Source organism: Labeo rohita, chromosome 6 (assembly GCF_022985175.1).
Source record: "Labeo rohita strain BAU-BD-2019 chromosome 6, IGBB_LRoh.1.0, whole genome shotgun sequence".
NCBI classification, from domain to species: Eukaryota; Metazoa; Chordata; class Actinopteri; order Cypriniformes; family Cyprinidae; genus Labeo; species Labeo rohita.
In genome coordinates, this window is record NC_066874.1 from 23614938 (window position 1) to 23639224 (window position 24287).

The 24287-nt window shown below is 34.3% G+C and overlaps 2 protein-coding genes across 3 annotated transcripts in view; both read left to right on the forward strand.

Moving 5' to 3' along the window:
* The window catches only part of tubgcp5 (tubulin, gamma complex associated protein 5), a 16721-nt gene extending 995 nt beyond the window's left edge, over positions 1-15726 (forward strand). For both annotated transcript variants that reach the window (XM_051111573.1, XM_051111574.1), the window contains exons 3-24: positions 619-672; positions 768-876; positions 958-1054; positions 1140-1219; positions 2563-2698; positions 2796-2913; positions 3054-3143; positions 3981-4074; positions 4459-4726; positions 5568-5770; positions 5901-6016; positions 6251-6519; positions 8432-8630; positions 9740-9928; positions 10004-10186; positions 10300-10384; positions 10549-10669; positions 12988-13139; positions 13230-13355; positions 13556-13644; positions 13788-13888; positions 15079-15726. In XM_051111573.1, coding sequence (XP_050967530.1) covers positions 619-672; positions 768-876; positions 958-1054; positions 1140-1219; positions 2563-2698; positions 2796-2913; positions 3054-3143; positions 3981-4074; positions 4459-4726; positions 5568-5770; positions 5901-6016; positions 6251-6519; positions 8432-8630; positions 9740-9928; positions 10004-10186; positions 10300-10384; positions 10549-10669; positions 12988-13139; positions 13230-13355; positions 13556-13644; positions 13788-13888; positions 15079-15125 — 2926 coding nt within the window. In that variant the 3' untranslated portion in view covers positions 15126-15726. The remainder of the gene's footprint in view (positions 1-618; positions 673-767; positions 877-957; positions 1055-1139; positions 1220-2562; positions 2699-2795; positions 2914-3053; positions 3144-3980; positions 4075-4458; positions 4727-5567; positions 5771-5900; positions 6017-6250; positions 6520-8431; positions 8631-9739; positions 9929-10003; positions 10187-10299; positions 10385-10548; positions 10670-12987; positions 13140-13229; positions 13356-13555; positions 13645-13787; positions 13889-15078) is intronic.
* A 3017-nt stretch (positions 15727-18743) lies between these two features.
* The window catches only part of cyfip1 (cytoplasmic FMR1 interacting protein 1), a 53446-nt gene continuing 47902 nt past the window's right edge, over positions 18744-24287 (forward strand). Inside the window, exon 1 of the mRNA XM_051112143.1 lies at positions 18744-18980. The gene's annotated coding sequence lies outside the window, so the exon portion shown is untranslated. The remainder of the gene's footprint in view (positions 18981-24287) is intronic.

A 24287-nucleotide genomic window follows, 5' to 3' on the forward strand; every position in this document is an offset into this window, starting at 1 on the left:
GACCAAAATTTACTCAGACACCTCCAACGTTTCTGACATTATCACAGTTAAACTGTCATAAATTCATCTTGATTAATGTCAGATAACTTTGATAGAAAGGTTTCATTCAGTGATTACAATGATTACAATCAGTTAAAAATTCAGACAACTGCTAGTATGACAATATTTACACAACTTTTAATACTTTATTGATCAATTACTAAGCAATGCTTAATTTTGTTCAGTCTGTGGTGTACATGTGTTGCATTAGCAATTAAAGTAAAAACACTTATGCAAAACACAGTCAGGTCAAAGTGTCTGAATAATTTTTTGACCCAAATTTTTATCTGTTTAACTGGTTGAAGAATTTTTGGGTATAATATGTGACAGTTTACTTTATTTTTCCATCCCCATGTACATAAATGAACTATAGTGCCCTGCACCCACTAGTAAAAAATAAATATATATATATATATATCTCAAAAATTATGTCTGGTGTCTGAATAATTTTTGGTGTGACTGAGTTTGAAGCCTTAAAACTAAATAATTGTTTCTCGTTTTGCACTTAATATTTTTTTCTTTCTATTTTTCACATAAAAACTATAGAAAGCTCACATCAAATTTTGTCCCTCTTGATAGGTTTCATCGTTTCCTTGATGTCAACAGACATAATGTACAGCGCTCCATTAATGGGTAGGAAGTCTGAAGCTTTGAACAGTTGTGATATGCTGATATTTCAATATTATGATATTTTTGTTATTAATTCTAGTGATTTCTCTTTCTCCCAGGATTCATGAGAAACTCATGGTCCACTCTGACTTAAGTAAAGCAGATAGTTGGTTACGGCTAACTGAAGAATTTCTCAGTTCTCCTCTTCCTAATACCGAGGGAACCAAGGTGGGATAACACTGACGTCAATCCGAGAATACTTAGAACACTACATGTGCTGAATATCTCTTTACTCTGTCTTTTTTTTAGACTGATGTCCACTATAGTGTGGTGGCTTTATTGCTCCATTTGTCTGACTCCCCATCCAACACAAACTACTGCGAAAGACCTAGATTGAAAGAAACAGGTTCGATTTATTTTTCTTTTTTCAACAGATGCGTACTGTTGGGCAATACTATTAATATATCTACAATTAATGTTTATTTCTACAGAGAAAGAAGACACGTTTGATTGGGCCAAGTACCTTATGGAAGGAGAAGATATTGACACTGGACCCTTTCCAGACACTCCAGTGAGTGAACTTTATTACACTATTAGATTAGATGTGGTCTAGTGTTATATAGTAGGCTGGGCGATATGGCATGTAATTGATTTGATTTATGTAGTATTCTCTTCAATTAAGTGGTCGATTTATTTTAAATCAAAGAAGCCATGGTTTTGCCTTTATAAGTCAAATACTATGTAAAATACTGTTGAATTCTACTTAATCTAACCAAGCCACTATATAAACACAAAGCACTGTTATTTTAGTATTACTGATGTACTGTTATAGTTTTCTGATGTACATTTTGAAATATTTTTTGTTAACAATAAATTAGATTTTATTTGTATTTTCTTTTTGTTAGTTTGTTTTAAAGATGCCGTTAAAAATTGGGATCAGTAAGATTTTTTGTTTTAATGTTAAAAGACTTTTCTGCTCATCAGGGCTGTGTTTATTTGATTAATAATGCTGAAAGAAACCCTGTATTATTGTGAAATATTGCAATTTAAAATTATTATTATTATTTTTTAATTTTAATATAATTTAAAATATAATTTATTCCTGTGACGCAAAGCTGAATTTTTAGCATTGTTACTCCAGTCTTCATTGTCACATGATCCTTCCTGACAAAAAGTATCACAGGTTACAAAAAATATTAAGCAGCACAGTTATTTCCAACATTGATTATAAATTAGCATATTAGAATGATTTCTGAAGGATCGTGTGACCCTGAAGACTGAAGTAATGATGATGAAAATTCAGCTTTCCATCACAGAAATAAATTATATTTCACAATATATTAAAAACTGTTATTTTAAATTGAGTTAATATTTTATAATGTTACTTTTTTCTGTATTTTGATCAAATAAACGGATCTTTGAGTATAAGAGATTTATTTAAAAAAAACATTGAAAATCTTACTGATCCCAAACTTTTGAACAGCAGTGTATGTAGTTTTTATTCATTTCTGTTTAATAATCTTAGTGTATTTAGTTTTAGTTGTTGTAGTATGTGAAGTTAAACTAAATGAAAATTACAAATAAAAATCATAAATGTTGCTTTGGCAACTACCTGAACTATTTTATTTCATGTAATGAAAAGTTTTCTTTTCTTTTTTTTTTTTTTTTTTTTTGTTTTTAGTTTTAGTTTACTATAATAAGCCTGACACAAAAGTAATTAGAATTTATATGCCCCAGTATAACAATACATTGTAATTAACATGAACACTTATTAGCATTGTTAGTTATTCACTTGCATGTTTAATTACACATTTTAAACCAATTTAAAAGGCCTGAGCTCTCAATGCTATTCTACACTATTTTGTCTCTAGTTAGACATAATAGAGTACCACAGATAATTTGATCTTTTGGCAGGAGTGGTCTGAGGATGAGAGTGAAGAAGAAGATAGCCAGCAGCCTCTTAGCAGAGAGGATTCTGGTATACAGGTGGACAGAACGCCACAGGAGGACCACGAGCAGAATGACAAGACTGTCCAAGTCACATGGACTAGTATGGGACACTATCAGCACATTTTCTCACAGTTAATGAAGGTTATTTTTTATTTTTTCCAGAATTCCTAGTTCTCACTGTGTCTTGTTTCTTGTAGTGGGTGAGCCGGACTCCAGGGCTTGGTTGGAGCAGCATATTGTCACTTCATATTGGGTTCCCAACTCTCCCCGCTTTCCACACAGCCTTCACTTGCACTCCAACCTCTACAATGTCTGGTGAGACATTTTTGCTCGTCATGTATTCTTGTTAAGGCCATTACTATTAATTTGGACTTTTTGTCATGATTTATTAAGATTTTAGGAGTAAATGCTGTTTAAACTGTTGTCATTTTGTATATCACTCTCTTTCTCTCTAGGGATCAGCACCTGTATAACACCGGTCCTCTCTACCTGCCTGAGGAGAAGTCTTTTGTCACAGAGACACAAGTGATTCGGGAAACTCTTTGGTATGGTTATACACTGTTCCAGTCAGAAGATTATATATATATATATATATATATATATATATATATAAAATATATTTTTTTTTTAAAAAAATTAGATTTTTGAAAGAAGTCTCTTATGCTTACCAAGAGTGTATTTATTTGATAAATATTTGATAAATATGCAGTATTATTAAGAAATATTAGTACAATTTTAAGGAACTCAAGAATTTATTTTACATTTATTTTTTTACATGTAGTTTAGTCTATACATTATCATTTAAAAAACAGTCTGATATCCTCAATAATTAATAATGGTTCTTATCAAAATTTAATATTTTTGTGGAAACTCCTATTTCAGGATTTTTGAAGGATCATGTGAGACTAAATTGCTTGAGTAATGATTCTAAAAATTCAGCTTTGCCATTACAGGAATACATTGAATTTTTAAATATATGGAAGTAGAAAAAAAAATTGCATAATATTTCACAATATTACTGTTTTTACTGTATTTCTGTATTTCAAATAAATGCATAAGTGCATACAACTGTATATATCTATTTTTATTATATCTGATTGTCATGGTTACTTTTAATAACCTGGACAAACATGTTCTTACCAAAACTTTGTGAAGATTACGTATGTGGATAGGGATTTGAATGCAAGTTGAAACCTGCAGGGAATGAGCAGTTCTGGAATGGAGTTTTTTTTTTTAATCCCTCCAAGATTACATCTGCACTGGTTGCTAAAACACATTAATGTTTACTTACCCAGTAGAGAATGTATCACAAAAATGATTAACTGCTATAATCACAGTTTTCGCCGTGAGAAAGATAATGTTTATTTTCTGCCTCTCCTCAGGCTCTTCTCCGGTGTAAAGAAACTTTTCATTTTCCAGCACAATGATGGCAAGGTGACTGTGAGGAATGATGTGGTGGTCACACATCTAACTAATGTGAGTGGAGACTGTTTTTCAGCATTCCCTCTCAGGCCTAAATTTATGGGACTGTTGAAAGTTTACCATGCTTATTTGAAGTAGCGAAGGTGCCAATCTGTTTTTATTTAAATGTGTTCATTGGGATAAACTCAAACACAGACATTGAGAGATGAAAAAAAATCTAATTTACAATATATTAGTTTCATTTAAAAACAATTGACTAATGTTATTGACTAAGGCACAATTAGATGCTGTTAGTTTAATTTAATAAGCCATTATGATATTACAATATCTTATAAGAGACTGTTTGAATTGTTATTATTAATCCTTTTGAATTGTGCTAGACAGAACCAAATGATTGGTTTAAAGTGCTTTTTTAAATGAATATATGTTTTTGTACAGAACTGTCTTCACTCTGTATTGGAGCACATAGCAGCCTATGGACAGGCTGTTTCACGACTGCAAAAGTTTATTGATGAAGTGACCGGCCACAGCGCAGAGCCCTGTCCTCCAGGTCTTAACTCTTCCTCATCCTCTTCCTCCTCATCCTCCAAGAAGAGCTCTGATCCTCCCTTCAGGACCTACCAAGCGTTCGTGTGGGCCCTGTATAAATATTTCACCAGCTTTAAAGAGGAGCTCAATAGTATCGAGAAAGACATTATTGCCAAAGGTCAGTTTGCACTCAAAAAAAAAAAAAAAATCAAATAGAATATCATAACGGTAATACTGTAAAATATTTTTACTATTTAAAATAACTATTTTCTGTTTGAATATATTTTAAAATGTAATTTATTCCTGTGATTAAATCTAATTTATTTTTAGCATCATTACTCCTGTCTTCAGAAACTATCAGGATTCTTTGATAAATAGAAAGGTCCAAAGATCAGCATTTATCTGAAATAAAAAGCTTTGTAAAATTACATACTGTACTAATATATGTTAGGTTTTTTTTTTTTTTTTTTTTTTTTTTTTCAAAAAAATGAACTTTTGTTTAGCAAGGATGCTTTAAATTGATCAGAAGTGATGATAAAGACATTTTTAATGTTACAAAAGATTTCTATTTCAAATTAATGCTTTTCTAAAAGAAACCTGAAAAAAATTTACTCAGCTGTTTTCAACATAATATTAATAAATGCTTTTTGAGCAGCAAATCAGAATATTAGAATGATTTCTGAAGGATCGTGTAACTGGAGTAATGATGCAAAAAATTCAGCTTTTAAATCACAGGAATAAATTACATTTTAAAATATATTAAACAGAAAACAGTGATTTTAAATAATAAAAAAAAGCAAATATAAATATAGTAAAAAAAAAAAAAAAAAATTGTGTACTGTTGTACTTTGGATCAAATAAATGAAGGCTTGGTGAGCAGGCTCGGTTATCTTTAAATAATATTAAAAAAATCATACTGTTCAAAAACTTGACTGGTAGTAAATCCTACATCATTTTTTAAATATATTCTCAGTTATTTTTGTGTTGTTTTATATTAATTCTGTGGTGATTCTTCATAGATGAGACGGTGACTCTGTCGTCTGTGCTGGAACGGTTAAGTCCACATCTGGCTCAGATCACCATGCTGCACAGGGTTTTCTGCACAGGAGTGGCTGAGGTGCCGCCCGGAACGCCTAATGTATTACGAGCCTCACACTTACTAAACACCCTCTACAAGGCCATAATAGAGTATGACAGTGTGGGCGAGGCCTCCGAACAGTCTGTAAGTGTGTCTGTTTTCAGTGTTAAGCATTAGATGCACAAATTTGTACATTTATCAGTGTACCGCTCTTCTTTTCTGCTTGTTTTAAAAAGATTAAAAAATGATACAGTTTTTCCCCCCTTCCTTTCAGGTGGCACTCCTTTTCTCCCTCTGGGTAGAAACGGTCAGGCCGTACCTTGAGATTGTAGACGAATGGATCGTTCACGGTCACTTATTTGACCCCGCCAAAGAGTTTATAATTCAAAGGTACCAAAAAACTTATATGTAAAATACAATTCAAAAGTTTAGGGTCACTTTCTTAACAATTTATATGGGATAAGATTTATTAATTAAAGATAAATTAATACTTTTATCCAGCAAAGACTCTAAGCATTTTGATTTGATGCAAGACTTCTCAGTGTTTGGTACTTTTCACTCTTTTTGAGGTTTATTTACACTAACCACCATCCAAACAAATAAATATATGGACATGTTTACTAGGAACAAGGATGTACCAGTAAACCACAGGGACTTCTGGTACGCCACTTACACGCTCTATAGCGTGTCTGAGACGGTGGAAAGTGAGGAGAGGCTCAGTGATGCTGCCAGCGGAAGCTCTGGTGGAGAGCAAGCGTCCAGCAGCAGACAGCACACCATGGTGTCCTTCCTCAAGCCTGTGCTCAAACAGATCATCATGGCTGGGAAATCCATGCAGCTGCTGAAGAACCTGGACTGCAAGGAGACCGAGCAGCTGGATGGCTCCTCCAGAGGTCAGTGTCAGAGAGGATGAGTTTCAGTTAAGCTTATCCTGTATAACACAAGACTTTTGTTCCCTCTGCCTATGATGACACACGCAAGATAATACAAAGTTGTCAAATATAACAGCACAGCACTTACTGGCAAAGACATGTGCTATAAATGTACCAGTGCTGCTACATTTAGCAGTAACTTGGCATCAGTGGACATGTGTGATTCAGAAACAGGAACTGCATCTGCGTAGATCTAGCGTCAGCTGGAGGTTGCGTCAGAGAACAGCTAGTCACCAGTCTGTGTTCATGGCACAGATTTAGAAATATATTCAAGACCTTTGTTGATTAAAACTGACAATACACGATCAGTCAAACGTTTTTTGGACAGTAAGATTTTTTTAAATGTTTTTGAAGTCTCATCTGCTCACCGAGCCTGCATTTATTTGATCCAAAGTACAGCAAAAACAGTAAACTTTTGAAATATTTTTACTATTTTAAAAAACTGTTTTCTATTTGAATATATTTTAAAATGTAATTTATTCCTGTGATCAAAGCTAAATTTTCAGCATCATTACTCCAGTCTTCGGTGTCACTTGATCCTTCAGAAATGATTCTAATATGCTGATTTGCTGTTTAATAAACATTTATTATAATTATCATCAATATCTAAACAGTGTTTTTTTTTTCAGGATTTTTGGATAAATAGAAAGATCCAAAGATCAGCATTTATTTGAGTAAAAAGCTTTTGTTTGTTTTCAACATAATAATAATAATAATAATAATAATAAAAATAATTTTTTTTTGAGCAGCAAATCAGAATATTAGAATGATTTCTGAAGGATTGTGTGACTGGAGTAATGATGCAACAAATTCAGCTTTGAAATCACAGGAATTTTAAATAGTAAAAATATTCTTTTTTTTTTGGTTTTGTTTTTGCTGTACTTTGGATCAGTAAATGCAGGCTTGGTAAGCAGAAGAACAAAAAAATCTTATAGTTGAAAAACTTTTGACTGGTAGTGTATATTTAATATTTTAATTTGTTCCCTCAATAACTGCCAGTTTTATTTAAGAGCTAGGGTTCCCAAGGTCTTGGGAAAAAAACTGAATTTTAAACAAAATTTCTACAACTGGAAAAGTCATGGAATTTAATAAAATATTGAAAAGTCATTGGCATTTCTATTACGAATATACATTTTTAATATCAAGCTTAAACTATTTTTAGTAGAAATTGCTGAGAAATTGTTGAAGCAGTTCAAAATATTTAAAAACATTTAATGTTTTTGTGATCTATTACCAAAATCACAAACAAGTGGAAAAATCAAATAAATTCATTACTGAACCCTGAAGAACATTCAGTTCCAGAATGTACTGAAATTACAGAATGCAACTATTTTAATTTTAATTTAGTTATTTTATATTGATGCTCCTAATGTCTTTAAATTAAAAAAAGTTTGAAAACAAGCAGCTGTCATAAAAGCAGAAATACCAGAAATTTCTTAACTGGCATGCTTGTTCTTCAAATGTCGTCTTAAACAAAGGGAGTCAAATAAGAGGCTAATTTAATTTGAAATGTCTTTCTGCATGAGGTCCTACTTATTTCAGTGTTGTGTATGTAAGATATCCCCATCCCCAAAAGTCACATGAAGAAAGAAGCATGTGGTTATTTTAAAAGTGAATTAAATAGGCTCTTCCTGTTTAATAGAGCGGTTAATTTCAACATAATACGCTGATTGTCTACAGTAATTTTCTCTGTAATTCTATTACGTTTTCATCCATATTGTTTTCTACTTTCAGCTCATTTTTTTGTTGCATGCTCACATTTTTTTATCAGTAAATATTTTTTGTTTTTGTTATAGCTTTTGTTCGCTACAGCTTAATATGTCTTAATATTTCTGACAGCGATTAGTAATGAGTGGTTTCTCTCTCTCCGCAGATGCCGAAAGAAAGAGTCTTTACACTCTCTTCTTGGAATCAGTGCAGACACGTCTTCGGCATGGAGAAGATTCACCCACAAATATGGTTACCGAGCAACAGGCCACTAAGAAGAGCCTGATCAAGATGCAGTCCATTGTAGCACGTCATCTGGAGCTGGATGACATCCATGACCCCCTGCTGGCCATTAATTTTGCAAGGTAACAGCAGAATACAGAATAAATCATTTGACGTCACTGAAGTTCACACAAGAGAAGAGATGTTAAAGGAGAAGTCCACTTCCAAAACAAAGATTCGCATATAATGTACTCACCCCCTTGTCATCCAAGATGTTCATGTCTTTCTTTCTTCAGTTGTAAAGAAATAGTTTTTGAGGGAAACATTTCAGGATTTTTCTCCATATAATGGACTGATATGGTCCCCCGAGTTTGAACTTTCAAAATGCAGTTTAAATGCAGCTTCAAACGATCCAAAATGTGGTTGTAAACAATCCTAGTCGAGAAAGAAGGGTCTTATCTAGCGAAACGATCTGTTATTTTCATTAAAAAACACAATTTAAATATTTAACCTCAAATGCTCGTCTTGCCTTGGTCTCCTTGAACTCTGTGTATTCTGGCTCAAGACAGTTAGGGTATGTTGAAAAACTCCAATCGTATTTTCTCCCTCAACTTAAAAAAAAAAATTACAAAATCATCCTACATCGCTGCAGAAGTACCGACAGTCTTTGCAAAGTGAACATGCAAAGAAGATCAAACACCTTTAACAAAAAAAAGGTAAAATGGCAATATAGGACAATTTTGAAGTTGAGGGAGAACATGAGATGGGAGTTTTTCGACATACCCTAACTGTCATGAATCGGAACAAAAACAGTCCAGGCAGAGTGAGACGAGACGAGTGTTTAAGGTTAAAGTATATTAATTGTATTATTTTTATGAAAATAACCGATCGTTTCACTAGATAAGACCCTTCTTCCTCGGCTGGGGTCGTTTACAACCGCATTTGGGATCGTTTGAAGCTGCATTTAAATGCATTTTGGAAGTTCAAAATCGGGGCACCATTTCAGTCCATTATATGGAGAAAAATGCTGAAATGTTTTACTCAAAAAACATAATTTCTTTACGACTGAAGAAAGAAAGACATGAACATCTTGGATGAAAAGGGGTGAGTACATTATATGTGAATCTTTTGTTTTGGAAGTGGACTTCTCCTGTAAATATAGATTCATGTTTTCAGATGCTAAACTGTGTTTGTGCAGTCACAATTTCATTAGCTTGTTTTCCATTGAGGTAATGTGTGTTATCTCTTGCAGGCTTTATTTAGAGCAGAATGACTTCCATGAGAAATTCTCTGGCGGCAGTGTGATTTTGGACCGCTCCTCTGAGTCTGTGACATGTCAGACGTTTGAGCTTACACTACGTTCCTGTTTGTATCCACATATTGAGAGGAGATACATCGAATGCTGTGGGAACCTCATGAGAACCCTGAAGAAAGACTACAGGTGAGATACTGCAGATGAATCCTTTGTTGCTTTGAAGTGCATTTATGCTTAACTCTCTCTTTTTTTTAATCTTAGGCTTCTGGGGTATTTGCAGGCCATGAGAAACTACTTCCTTTTGGAGGCTGGGGATACGATGTATGATTTCTATACAGCCATCTTTGACAAAGTTTTGGAGAAGGAGAGCTGGCAGCAGCTGGCATTCCTCAATGTGCAGCTGCAAGAGGCTGTTGGACAGCGCCACCCAGAGGACAGCAACCGGTACTGCACATGAATCTCTAGAGGACCTGTGGTTTACCATTAAACCCTACCTGATACCACTCAGTATCCTGTGGTTAAATTTTCTGACTCTCAGATTTTTCTCATGATTCCAGGTTGTCTATATTCCTTGAAACTATTGATCCTGCAAGAAAAAAACAGCCAGTGAATAACCTTGATGGTCTTACGCTGAGTTACAAGGTTACTAACTCACAATTTTGATCTTTTGAAAATGTTTGCTTTTTATGCTTTAAAGATTGTAATAATAACTAATGCAAAATGTAAGAAAATATGTGTTTTGAAATGTACATTTACTACTGAATTTATGCATTTTGTATGATTTCGTTCTTTTTTTCTCTCACCAGGTTCCATGGCCTGTAGATATTGTTATTAGTTCAGAGTGCCAGAAAATCTACAATCAGGTCTTCCTACTGCTGCTTCAGATCAAATGGGCCAAATATAGCCTGGACACATTACGATTCAGTGGTGAGATGATTTCATTTTTGAGGTTTTTAATACTTCTGTTTATTTGTAATAAAAAGAGAGAGAAGTAAAGCTGCTGGATATTATTACAAAAAGTACACGCTATTAAATCATATCAATAAGATATCTATATACACTGCTGTTCAAAAGTTTGGGATAGGTAGGATTTTTTCGGTAAGATGCCATGTTGCAATATTGCTTATATAACATATATACAAGATTTTTTTTTTTTAAATCTCTTCTGCTCATCAAGACTGCATTTATTTAATCAAAAATACAGAAAAAATTGTGTAATATTGTGAAATAATATTACAATTTGACATAACGATTTTGTATTTTATTGTACTTCATATCATTTATTTTTGTGATTAAAAAGTACTATTACTCTGGTCTTTAGTGTCAAGTGATCCTTCAAAAATCACTCTACTATGCTGATTTATTATCAACGTTGAAAACAGTGTGCTGCTTTTAAGTTACAATAATATTTTAGAATATTACAGTTTTTTTTCTGTATTTTTGATCAAATAAATGCAGCCTTAATGAGCATAAGAAATTTGAAAAAACGTTAAAATCTTACTGGTCCCAAACTTTTTGAATGGCAGTGTACTTCATATTTGTGTAAATTCATTATTCCATTGTATCTAATTTTAGTTCAGTGATCACACATCTTTTTTTTTTTTTTTTTTTTTTTTCATTCGCAGTATTTTTTCCTTTTTTTCCTCCTTATTAGACAGAAAAGTAGTGAATATACTCTATTCGTCAAGAGATAACACAATAAAACTTGTTTCCATTGTGGTCCTTGATGTAAAGCACAAACTCCACTCCCAGTAACAGGTTCACTGGCACTGCATTAAAAATACGAAAATTGCAGTAAAATTCCACATTTATAAAAATGTAGTCACAAATAACCACGTACGTAATACAAATTCGTCAAGAAAACAACCTACTTAAGAGCCAGCATTTAGCTTTTAAAGTAAAACTAACCATATTTGAAATACGTTTAATATCCAGAGGTAACTTATTCCACAAAAGTGCCCCAGAATATTTAAAAGACCTACAACCATACAGTTTTAAAGGAGAAGTTCACTTCTAGAACAAAAATTGACATTTAATGTATTCACCCCCCTGTCATTCAAGGCAGTTTAAATGCAGCTTTAAAGGGCTCTAAACAATCCCAGCCAAGAAAGAAGAGTCTTATCTAGCAAAACGATCAATTATTTTCTAAAAAATGTACAATTTATATACTTTTTAACCTCAAATGCTGGCCTTGTCTGTCTCTGCGATGCACATGCGAACTCTGTGTAATCTGGGTCAATACAGTTAGGGTATGTCGAAAAACTCTTTATTTACTACTTATTAACTTTTACTTTATTATCAAATTATTATTGAAAATTTTCTTCTCCAACTTTAAAATCATCCTACATTGCTGTTGTACCTTTTTTTTTTTTTTTTTTTTTTTTTTGTAAAGGATGTTTGACCCTCCTTGCATGTTCACTTTGTAAACACTGGGTCGGTTCTGCAGCGATGCTGGAGGAGAAAATGAGGTGGGAGTTTTTTGACATACCCTAACTGTATTAACCCGGATTACACAGAGTTGGCATGCTCATTGCAGAGCTATACAAGACCAGCATTTGAGGTTAAAAAGTATATGTACATTTTTTTTAGAAAATGACCAATCGTTTTGCTAGATTAGATTTTTTTTTTTTTTTTCTCAGGTGGGATCGTTTAGAGCCCTTTGAAGCTGCATTTAAACTGCATTTTGGAAGTCCACTATATGGAGAAAAATCCTGGAATGTATTCCTCAAGACACATTATTTCTTTACAACTGAAGAAAGAAAGACACGAACATCTTGTATGACAAGAATTACAAAAAGAAACATCACATAATGTAAATAAGTTGTCGCTGAATAAGAATATGTAAATAACTCAATTTTGACAAAAATGTCAGATAGAACCTTACAATTCTAAGGCGACAAATTATCTATACATTTTAGTTCTGGAAGAGAACTTCTCCTTTAAAACGACATAATGTAATATCCATAAGACTTTGCCTAGTTTTATAACAATGTTGCTCATTTACCCTAGTGAAAAGTGCAATAAAATATGAAGGTGCTCTATTACTGATAATCTCATGTACCATTTTTAATTTAATAGGTAACCAGTCAAGTCACTTAAAATGGGAAACCTCAACATGTGTAAAAAGATTAAACCCTAAAACTAACTATCAGTTTATTCTGAGATTTTATTCTGAGATACTTTCAGATCAGGATGGTTTGAATTTACTAGTTCATACGTGATCTTAATATAGAGTCTTCCCACAGATTTGACAGTAGCCGCTAAGAGGCAAGAAGGACGCCAGTCTGAGGAAAGCACAGCCAAAGAGCCCATCAACCAGCAGATTCACAGGATGTTTCTCCTGAGGGTCAAACTCATGCATTTTGTCAACAGCCTGCATAACTACATTATGACAAGGGTACGTCTGACGAGTTCAGACTATTTTGTTTTGATTTGATTTGAATCATCTTTTTATTACATTGTGGACCTTGCTACATTTCATCTGCAGATCCTGCATAGTACAGGTCTAGAATTTCAGCACCAAGTACAGGAGGCAAAGGATCTGGACCAGCTCATCAAAATCCACTACCGATTCTTGTCCACCATTCATGACCGATGTCTGCTCAGAGAGAAAGTAAGCTAAAAATGTCTGTCAATAAAAAAATATAGTTCATTTTCCCTTAACATTGCATGTTACAGTTGCTGTTTTTAAATTAATTCACTAATTCAGTAAGCTGTCTTCCTCATGACGGTTAGCCTAGTTTTTACTGTTAAGCCGTTATAGACAGTTGTTATTTCTGATACATCAATTCAGGTTACTCTGTTTTTTTTCAGGTCAGTTTTGTCAAGGAGGCCATCATGAAAGTGCTGAATTTAGTTCTCATCTTCTCAGACAGATGGCAGGCTGGTTTTGGAGCGTGGAAGTAAGTTCAAATCTCTTACATCATGTATGGAATCGCTGTAGATGTTTCAGTCTAGACACTTATCCTCATCTTGCAGCTTTCACTTCATTTTAATGAGGATGTGGTTTTACCATTCGCTAAATACTTTCTTTTTTTTTCTTCAGAATCGAGTCGATTGACAAAATGGAGTCGGATTTTAAAAACTGTCACATGTTTCTGGTGACTATTTTAAATAAGGCTGTGTGCAGAGGCTCATTTCCTCATCGTAAGTCCTCCACTGCTGTGTGTTCTAAAATAACACTGTGAATCTCACTAACCCTGTTCAGACATTTGTATTTCACACCAAATGACAAACAAGAGCAGTACATCACGGAAATATTACACACAAAGTATTGGTGCTGTTTGTTGGACTAACTTTATTTACTGATTAAAGAAGTCCACTTCCAAAACAAAGATTCACATATAATGTACTCACCCTTCTTGTCATCCACGATGTTCATGTCTTTCTTTCTTCAGTCGTAAAGAAATTGTTTTTTGAGGAAAACATTTCAGGATTTTCCTCCTTATAATGGACTGCTATGGTGCCCTGAGTTTGAACTTCCAAAATGCAGTTTAAATGCACCTTCAAACGATCCCAAATGCAGTTGTAAATGAGTCCAGATGAGGAAGAAGGGTCTTATCTAGCAAAACGATCAGTTATTTTCATTAAAAAAATACAATTTAAATACTTTTTGATCTCAAATGCTCATCTTGTCTTGCTCTCCCTGAACTCTGCGTATTCTGGCTCAAAACAGTTTGTAATCGCATTTTCTCCCTCAACTTTAAAAATAATTTCAAAATCATCCTACATCGCTGCAGAAGTTCAGACTCAGTCTTTGCAAAGTGAGCATGCAAAGAAGATCAAACAGCCTTAACAAAAAAGGTAAAACAGCGCTATAAGGCGATTTTGAAGTTGAGGGAGAATGTGAGATGGGAGTTTTTCGACATAATCTAACTGTCATGAACCGAAAAACTAGGCAGATTAAGACAAGACAAGCGTTTGACATTAAAAAGTATATCAATTGTATTACTTTTATAAAACTAACCAATCGTTTTGCTAGATAAGACCCTTCTTTCTAAGATGGGATTGTTTACAACTGCATTTGGGATCGTTTGAAGCTGCATTTAAACTGCATTTTGGAAGTTCAAACACGGGGCACTATAGAAGTCCATTAATAGAGAAAAATGCTGAAATGCTTTCCTCAAAAAACTATTTCTTTACGATTGAAGAAAGAAAGACATGAACATCTTGGATGACAAGGGGGTGACTACATTATATGTGAATCTTTGTTTTGGAAGTGGACTTCTCTTTTAATACAGATATTTAGAGTATTTAAATAATTATTACAGTTATAAAACAGGAAGAATCATCATTTGTTTTACTCACCATATGTTTGTGTTTTTTTTTTTTTACAGTGGAGTCTTTGGCGTTGTCGCTAATGGCTGGATTTGAACAGTGTTAACAGACTGAATGGATTGTGGTTTCGATCCAGAGCATTGGACACAAGACTATTTATTTTACTGCTGCATGACGGCTACTGTACTGTTCTTGTTAGCCTCTACCAGGATATTTGACATCATAGCACATGAGAGAGACAAAATCACAATAGCACTTCACTGGTACAGAAGTAGCACTTTGTGTTTGTAAACAGTGAAACTTGTGTTAGATTGTCTACTCTGTCTACAGCACAGTTGCTGCATCAACATACTTAACGTAATGTTTTGTGGACAATCTGAATGTTTGTTTTTCAACATTGCTGGTCTGTGTTAGGGCTCAATATGTCAGATGTAAATCAAAACGTAAGTATGCTCTACATGCAGTGAATATTTGAAGCACACATGACAAAAGCAGTTTCATCTACAGCTGATTTAATTGTGTATATTACATGCAAAATAACTTTAAACTCAAATTTAAGTACTGTACATAATATAAGCTAACCGTGAAAATCATAGGTTACATTTGTATGCAGTTCAAACCTATATTTGTATGTGTTGTGGTTGCTTAAAGCCTTTTTCATTGTGCTGAATGGATTGCATATTTTAAATTAAATTGCCCTTACTTTGAGATATAATGCTGCCTCATAGTTTTTTTTTAAATACACTACCGTTCAAAAGTTTGAATTCAGTGAGTTTTTTAAATTTTTTTTTTTTTACTTAGTGAGGATGCATTAAAAGCATTGAAAAGGTTTTTTAAAAAATTCTGTTTCAAATTAATACTTGTTTTGCTGTTGTTTTGCACTGTATATTCATCAAAAATAATGAAATGTATCATAATTTCCACAAAAATATTAAGTAGCACAATGAAAACATCAGTTTTCAAATTTGATCATAATAATACATTTTTCTTAAGCACAGAATAAACATATTAGAATGTATTCTAAAGGATCATGTCGAGGGTTAAGAACCAGAAAGGCGTAAGTGACATTTCGCCAACATTTCACGAAAAAACTAAAATTTACCATAGTTTGATCTGAATTTGTTTCCCCAGCAGAGTGAGGCAGTTGAAAGATAGCTTTCATTTGAAATGCATATCTCCATTTCACCCAAAATGTCACTTTACACCCTTCTGGTTCTCACCTCTCACCCGTGTGACAAGAATTGTGGCTGCTGAGAATTCAGTTTTGCCTTGACAAAAATAAATGAATGCATTTTAAATAGTATTAATATTTCACAATATCAGAATTTTACTGTGTTTTTGATCAAATTAATGTGGTCTTGGTGAGTGTAAGAGACTGCAACAACACGCTACAACGGCACGCTGCAATATTGTTTATAGCGCTGAGGTAAAGAAATAAATTAAATGGAGGAAAATAGATATATAAAGCTAAATAAATAAATAAATAAAATGGGGGTGAATGTACACTACCAGTCAAAAGTTTTTGAACAGTAAGATTTTTTATGTATTTTTAAAAATTATCTTTTGCTCGCCAAGCCTGCTTGTATTTGATCTGAAATACAGCAAAAGCAGTAATATTGTGAAATATTTAAAAGACACATTATAAAATCGTACTGACCTCAAACTTTTGAACAGTATAGTGTACATTAAATATTTATTTAATTAGTTAACTATTTGTGCTAAAGTTTCACCTTTAGGGGTACAACAGCCTGGCAGCATTTTACAAAAAATAAACGTGGTTTTACTACAGTAACCACAGTTTTACACATACAGTAAAACTGTAGTAACAACAAATTTACCATGGTTAACTCTCTCTCTCTCTCTCTCTCTCTCTCTCTCTTTCAGCTTGCTGCTTTTTACCATGGTTAACACTACAGGAACATTATTTTACCTTAATATAGTATGCTTCCTGGCTTTTAGGGGTAGAGAAGGTGCACCTTAGGTTACTGCCCCAGTAAAGAGCTAAAATACAATTTTAGTACATTTTATTTCTGACAGGGTAAACAAAAAAGGGCTTATGGAAATGTTTAAAACACATGACACACATTTACACTGTGTGCAGAATTATTAGGCATGTTGATATTCTGGTCATATTTTTTTCCCAAACACATTTTACCAATTCCAAACCACATCAGTCTTAATAACTACTGTTAATTTTGTATTTAATCATTTATTTGTGATATATAATTGTCCATGAAGGCTGGAAGTGAAAAACTCCTTATATTCAGGTGTGCATAATTATTAGGCATGTTTTCTTTTACAGATAAAATGAGCCAAAAAAGATATTTAACCCAGACTGAAAAGTCCAAATTATGAAATGCCCATGAGAAGAATGCAATACTAATGCATTACAAGAATTTGCAAAGGCTTGACCATTGGACAGCGAAATGCTTGTTGAGTCTGCATGGTCAGAAAAATCAGGTGGAGAAGAAAAGACGCATGTTAACTGCAAAAGAATTAGGAATTAAGGTGAAGAATTAGGTGTGACACCATCAGGAACCGTTTAGTCTCCAGCGCCACCACCAACCTACCTGGAGTCTTCAGAAGTACAATGTGTCAGGTTCTCAGAGACTTTGCTTGGTAAAAAATCCTAAAAAATGCCCCTGACTTAATAAGTATAACAAGCTGACGTGTTGTGAAATACATGAAGACAGTTTTTTTTTTTTTTTGGATTTTAGTCCATCTCTGCAAGTCAGACTTTTCAGGATAGGAGACTAAACATGAACTCCCAAAATGTACTGCCAGATTTTGGAAGATAAATTCTTGAATCAGAGGTACAAGAGGATGTGATGCTTGTCCTTCAAGAGTCACTCTCAACTTATCTGTCTATAAAGCCTATAAAAAAAAAAAATGTCTTCATGTATTTCACAACACATCAGCTTGTTATTTTTATTAAGCCAGGGGCATTTTTTAGGATTTTTTTTTACCAAGCAAAGTCTCTGAGAACCTGACACATTGCTGGAGACCTAAACAGTTCCTGATGGTGTCACACCTAATTCTTCACCTTAATTCCTAATTATTTTGCAGTTAACATGCGTCTTTTCTTCTCCACCTGTTTTTTCTGACCATGCAGACTCAACAAGCATTTCACCGTCCAATGGTCAAGCCTTAACTTTGCAAATTCTTGTAATGCATTAGTATTGCATTCTTCTCATGGGCATTTCATAATTTGGACTTTTCAGTCTGGGTTAAATATCTTTTTTGGCTCATTTTATCTGTAAAAGAAAACATGCCTAATAATTATGCACACCTGAATATAAGGAGTTTTTCACTTTCAGCCTTCACAAACAGTTATATATCACTTACAAATGATTAAATACAAAATTAATAGTAGTTATTAAGATTGTTGTGGTTTGGAATTGGTAAAATGTGCTTGGGAAAAAAATATGACCAGATTATCAACATGCCTAATAATTATGCACACAGTGTAAATGTAATGTTAAGTGAGTATTATTACTGATTTTATTCTTTTTTAATCATTTAAAACATCAGTTTAGTTTAGAGGTATCGGTATTGATATCGACGATACTGGGCTTGAAAATATCAGTATCGGATCGAAAATAAATTAAAAAGTATCGCCCATTCCCAGCTTGTGCACTCGGAATATTCCTGAATGGCTGTGATCCTGAACGCCCCCTGCCGGAAGTGTGCTGTTACAGCGGCGCTGGAGTTTCCTGTTGAATTTCCCTGTAGAGCGCAACAGGAACTTCCAGCCTGAGCTGCGCCTGCGACTACGCTCACCGCGAGCAGGATTCCTCCGCAAACTCCTGAACTACTCCAAACCGCCGCAAATTAACCACCGAAAACGGCTTTACGAGTTACCTTCATCCTCCTAGCGACATCACAACTGAAAACCACATCGGAAAATGCATGAATGAATAGTTGAAGCGGATTGTTTGTCCTGGAAAACTCAAGTATAAGGGTGGGTAGAACGAAGCTTTGACTTACTTTCATTCTGGGTGTTGTCTTTTTTCAACCGCTTTTTCTATAGTTAGTCAGTCAGTCAAACAGTCAGCGTTTGCGTCGTTTTGTTCTAACATACGTTTATGTTTCAGTATGTGTAGGGGGAGAACAGAAAGGTATTGTTGGGTTGAATTCCTTTGAGTTGTTTGAAGTTTTACGTCGTGGATGAGGTGGGCCTGCACGCCACTGCACGTATGAAGACGCGACGCGACGCATTAGAACGCTTCCATTAAAATAAACGAAATTGGCTGATCTGCAAACGCGAGAGAGAACGCTTTGTAGTTTATAATGTGTGTGATACGTCGCGTTGGGGTAGTAGTGTTTCTGTATGAAATGTTATAAAACAGTGAGTAATGTAGTTATATTGCTTGCCTATTAGATATTAATCTAATAAATGTGCACATCGTTTTGGAGCAAAATGCTGTAGATATATAAAACATGTTGCTTAGAATGCTTGACACCTCTATCTGTATACATCTGTAGTTGTTGTATTTGAAACGGTTGTTGAATGTGAAAATAACGTGGTTGGTGACGGTGAAAAGTATGTTTCAAGGAAAAAATGCCCGTGATAATGAAGTTAAGTATGTGTAAATATTGCTTTTAGTAAAAAAAAAAGATAATTTAATGTTCTAAAATGGGTAACATATGTAATATATTCCTAACATGTGTGTGTAACTGTTCTATTCTGCGAGATTAGGGTTTACAGAAACAAAAAGTTAATGAAAGATTTGCATTGGGTTTCATCCTGGTTGAGCAACCTTCTAATCAGAGCAATCAACTTCAGTTAATCACAGCTCTGTACACTTTCAGATTGTGTTTTAAAACCCTGTCAGTTTGTTTCTTCAGTGCAGATTAAGACTAAACATGGATTAGACTGCTCTGTCAGGGGTGGCTGTCCATCGAAAATCCCTTAAGTCTAGAACTAGGCTTATTCTGTGTCTGTAAAAACCAGTTCTATTGTGTTTAATCTATTTTTTACGCTGCAAATGACTTAAAGATTGAAAAGAAAGGAAATGTATTCATTGACTGGAGGTCAGTGGGATTGTTGGAAGTACAGGGAGGCCGTTCATCAGCCCACACCCTTTTGAGATTCTGATAATGATGCTTTAGGAAGTCATTTGTTCCTCTGTGGCAGCCTGAGTGGGTTTTATGATTCAACAGATCATTTAGAACAAATTAAAGGGGTAGTTGAATTACAAATGAAAATTTTGTCATTAATTATGCACCCTCGTGTCCTTTCATCTTCAGAATTCAAAATAAGATCATTTCAGTGAAATCTGAGAGCTTTTTGATCCTGCAGAGACTGCAATGCAACTGACATGTTCAAGGCCTAGAAAAAAATTTGTTGTTGAATAAAGTTATTTTTGTTTTATTTGCGCACAAAATGTTCTTGTAGCTTCATAAAATTATGCTTAAACCACTGATGTCACATGGACTATTTGAACAATGTCCTTATTACATTTCTGGACCTTAAACGTGTCATTTTGTTGACGTGTCGAAACGTGTACATTTAATTCACTATTCTTTGTGATTGCGTCGTAACACATTTGCATGTGTTGGAGATAGTGAAAGGGCATTTTTAGGCTAAAAGATCACAAGTGGGTCATTCCGTGTCAACTCAACCAGAGGTCCCCGCCACATATTTTTGATTTTGCTAATATTTTTTCTGAAGAAAGATAGACATGTATAGTGATGAAAGCCAAAATATTACTTGTCATTGATTAATATTTACTGAGTAATCCACTATTTTGTAGAGGGGGGTCAAAATGGCAATTTTCACCTGAGATTCAGAGCCAAATTGCAGAGGGTTAAAAATGACTTGAGAAATATGGCAGCATCGTAATGTTATTTTCACACAGAGATTGGTAGTTATGTTAGTAAAATCTGTTGACTTTAGCAGTCTTTGTCGCATTATGTGCCAGTGGTGACCATTCAAAAATGGGGAAATGGCTGTTTTTACTCCAAAGTTTGCATGTCTATAACTCAAGAAGTAGTAAAGATATTTTAATGTCCTGTTATATATCGGGTCTAAACAAACTTGCCTTTTGGCATCTTTATTTTTAAGGCCCTGTTTGGTTCAGTTTCAGAGATACTGGAATTTCAATATGGCTTCAGGGGTAAATCAGTAAATTGTACACATTTTCAATGGTCAAAAACCAAATGTGGGTCAATTTGAAAAAATGTGAAACTTCTTTTCTTTTAAAGAAGAATGTCTGAAGAACCAATAATGCTGGAACCAGATATGTAGGCCTACCTTGTTTCCTTCTGTCAAGACAACTGCATTAAACATACCTGTCTGAGTGCTATACTTATTCTTTTTCCAAAGTTTACGTGCCTATAACTCAAGAAGTATTAAAGATATTTCAGTATGATTTTAGATTCTAGTTCTTAATAAACTTTTTTTTGAATCTTAATTTTTAAGGTCCTACATTGTTCAGTCCCAGGAATCTCAATAAGGCTCAGTGTCCAGATTGTTGAATTTTACCCATTTTCAGGGGTTTAAAACCAAATGCTGGTCACCGTATACAGCTGATACTTAATTTAATTCAAGAACAATGTCTGAAGAATAAATAATGTTGAAATTAGAATTGTCTCTTGTTTCTTTTTATCAAAACGATTGCATAGAACTTGCCTGTCTGAGTGCTAAAAGTGCACTGAAATTATGAACCGAACCATATAGGGCCTTAAAAATGAAGATGGCAAAAGGAAAGTTTGTTGAGAATCAGTATGTGAATGGACATTAAGATATCTTAAATGCTTCTTGAGTTACAGGCATGCAAACTTTAAAGAAAAGCTTGAAATGTGGCGCATAATGCAACAAAGATGGCTAAAGCCAACAGGTTTTACTAATAGAACTACTCATCTCTGTGTAAAAATAACATGATGCCGGCATCTTTCTGAAGTCATTTTTAACCCCCTGTAATTTGGCTCTAAATCCCAGGTGAAAATTGCCATTTTGACCCCCTCTCTTCAAAACGGTGGATTACTTAGTAAATATTCATCCATGACATTTAATATTTTGGCTTTGGTCACTATGCATGTCTATCTTTCCTCAGGAAAAATATTAGCAAAATCAAAAATTTGAGCTGGGGAAGTTTCTGAAATTTTGTTGATTTGACATGGAATAACCCAAGTTTACTTTATTGTGCTTTAAAAATGTTCTGTGTAATGCTGCAGAATACTGTATGCAGTTCATCATTATATGACATTCAAATTGAGTGTGTATTTTTTTAGTATGCAGAGTGAGATGTGAAAGTGGCACGTCATAGTTGTGTGTATTTTGTGTGGGTGTGCACCAGGGTTTGAACATGTGCCATCACCTCTGCTGCCACAAGAGGAAAATGTATGTGCGATTTGGGGGAGGAAGACACTGCAGCAGGTGTTAAATCTGCAGAGAATGTGATGCAAAAAAAACCCTTTTTCCATCGTGTGTGCAGCTGGAGTTGAGGCCATGTTTTGGCGTGGTCAGTTATTATCCATCAACACAGGTGGAAATAATCTTCTTAGTGTGTAAGAGAGCCGCTGTACTTTAATACAGACTTAGTGGACGTCAGAGAGTAAAAGAGCTCAGGGGCAAACGGCCAGACTAGGGCATATGAGGTGTCACATTGAAGATGGCAGCCTCAGTGTCAGAGAATATTTAGCCTTGATGTTTTATGATGGTTTTGATATTTTTAGATTTTCATAGGACAGTGTGACTTTGGAGAGTAGCTAAATGGAAATACTAACTGTTATTGTTTACTCGCCCTTAAAATGTTCCAGAGCTAAACACAAAAAGAAAAGATATTTAATAATGTGGGTAACCAAACAGTTTCTGGTCCCCATTGACTTCCATAATATTTTTCTTTCGATACTATGTAAGTTAATGGTAACCAACAACTGTTTGCTTACTCACTTTCTTCTGTTTTTCTTGCATTTCTGGTTGTGATTCATATGCATGCTCAGAATCTTTTCTTCAGAATATCTCTTATCTCCACCTTGCCTGTCAAACTAGAGACAGTCCATTGTCAAGTGACATTCAAGTTCAACATCTAATAAGGCTGCAACGATTCCTCGATTGTAAACGAGTGTTTGGTTTAAAAAAAAAAAAAAAAAAAAAAAAAAAATCCTAGATTGCATTTTGCCCAGTTCCAGTAATCGGCAAAGACCATAAGTGGCGTGTTCTACATATTAAACCCATTTAAAAATCATAATAAACCATAATTCTATTACGAATTCACAAACGTTACGATTTAATTAAATAAGTATATGCGATGCAGGTTTAATATATGCGCTTTAATTATTTACATGCCCGTAGGTTATGTACAGTGTTGTCAAGTCTGTGGTTTTCCTGTGGAATTGTACTTTAACATTGGTGCAGCGGGTTGTTTTTAATGTCTTGGGGGTGAAGCGACCCCAGTAGTGTCATATTTAGCCCCTGAAATGTGAATTTACCAGGGGAACCATGACAAAAAAACGTGTAGTTTATCACTTGGAACATGATTTTTAACAGGGACCCCCATCGAAATGCAATTGTTTTAAGTAGCAGTTGGGCAGGTTCTGTTGTGAAGGCCTAGCAACCCTGGTTATGTACGTGCGTCTCAGAACAGCTCCGTTCATAGTAACGTTAAATGCTGCTCCATAAACTGCAATAATTTTTATGTCTCGGCTTGTTGTTGTGAGTTTAGATTCATTATAATGTTCATCTAGGAATGCAACGTGCACTATTTCATCAGATTTGTAAGGCTGATTATTTATAAACCTACAGCAGAGTACATCATTATCTTTCTCCATATGCTAACTGTTCATCGCGATTTCAAAATAAGTTAAAACCCTCACTTTTAGTTTACACGTTTAGATGTCCACATATATTCAAGAAATTACAGTGGCTGTAGCGTTGCTGTCATAAAGAAATGCCTCAATATGAAAGATTTAGTGGAGTTCTTAATTGTTGTTGAATCAATATTAAACGTGTATTTGATCGCACAGTAAAGTGTAAAATCAGTCGTCAGGCCGTTGGCGCTCTCTGCAGTCATTTGTTGTAATGCGTAATGTACGTTAGCTCTATTGTCTGGGTGATATGTTATGGTATGTCAGACATTTAGCCTAAGTTTCAAGCCGTCAAACACGTAGCGCTACCACAGCTGCAACAATGTTAATGTTTAAACAAAGTTTAAAGTGAATGTGCTGCACAGTCAGTGTATTCTGATTCATGAAGCAATGACATGCTTTCAGTGATGTCCTTCTTAAAGTCAAGCAAAATCTTAAGGGCTTTTTTTTTTTCAAA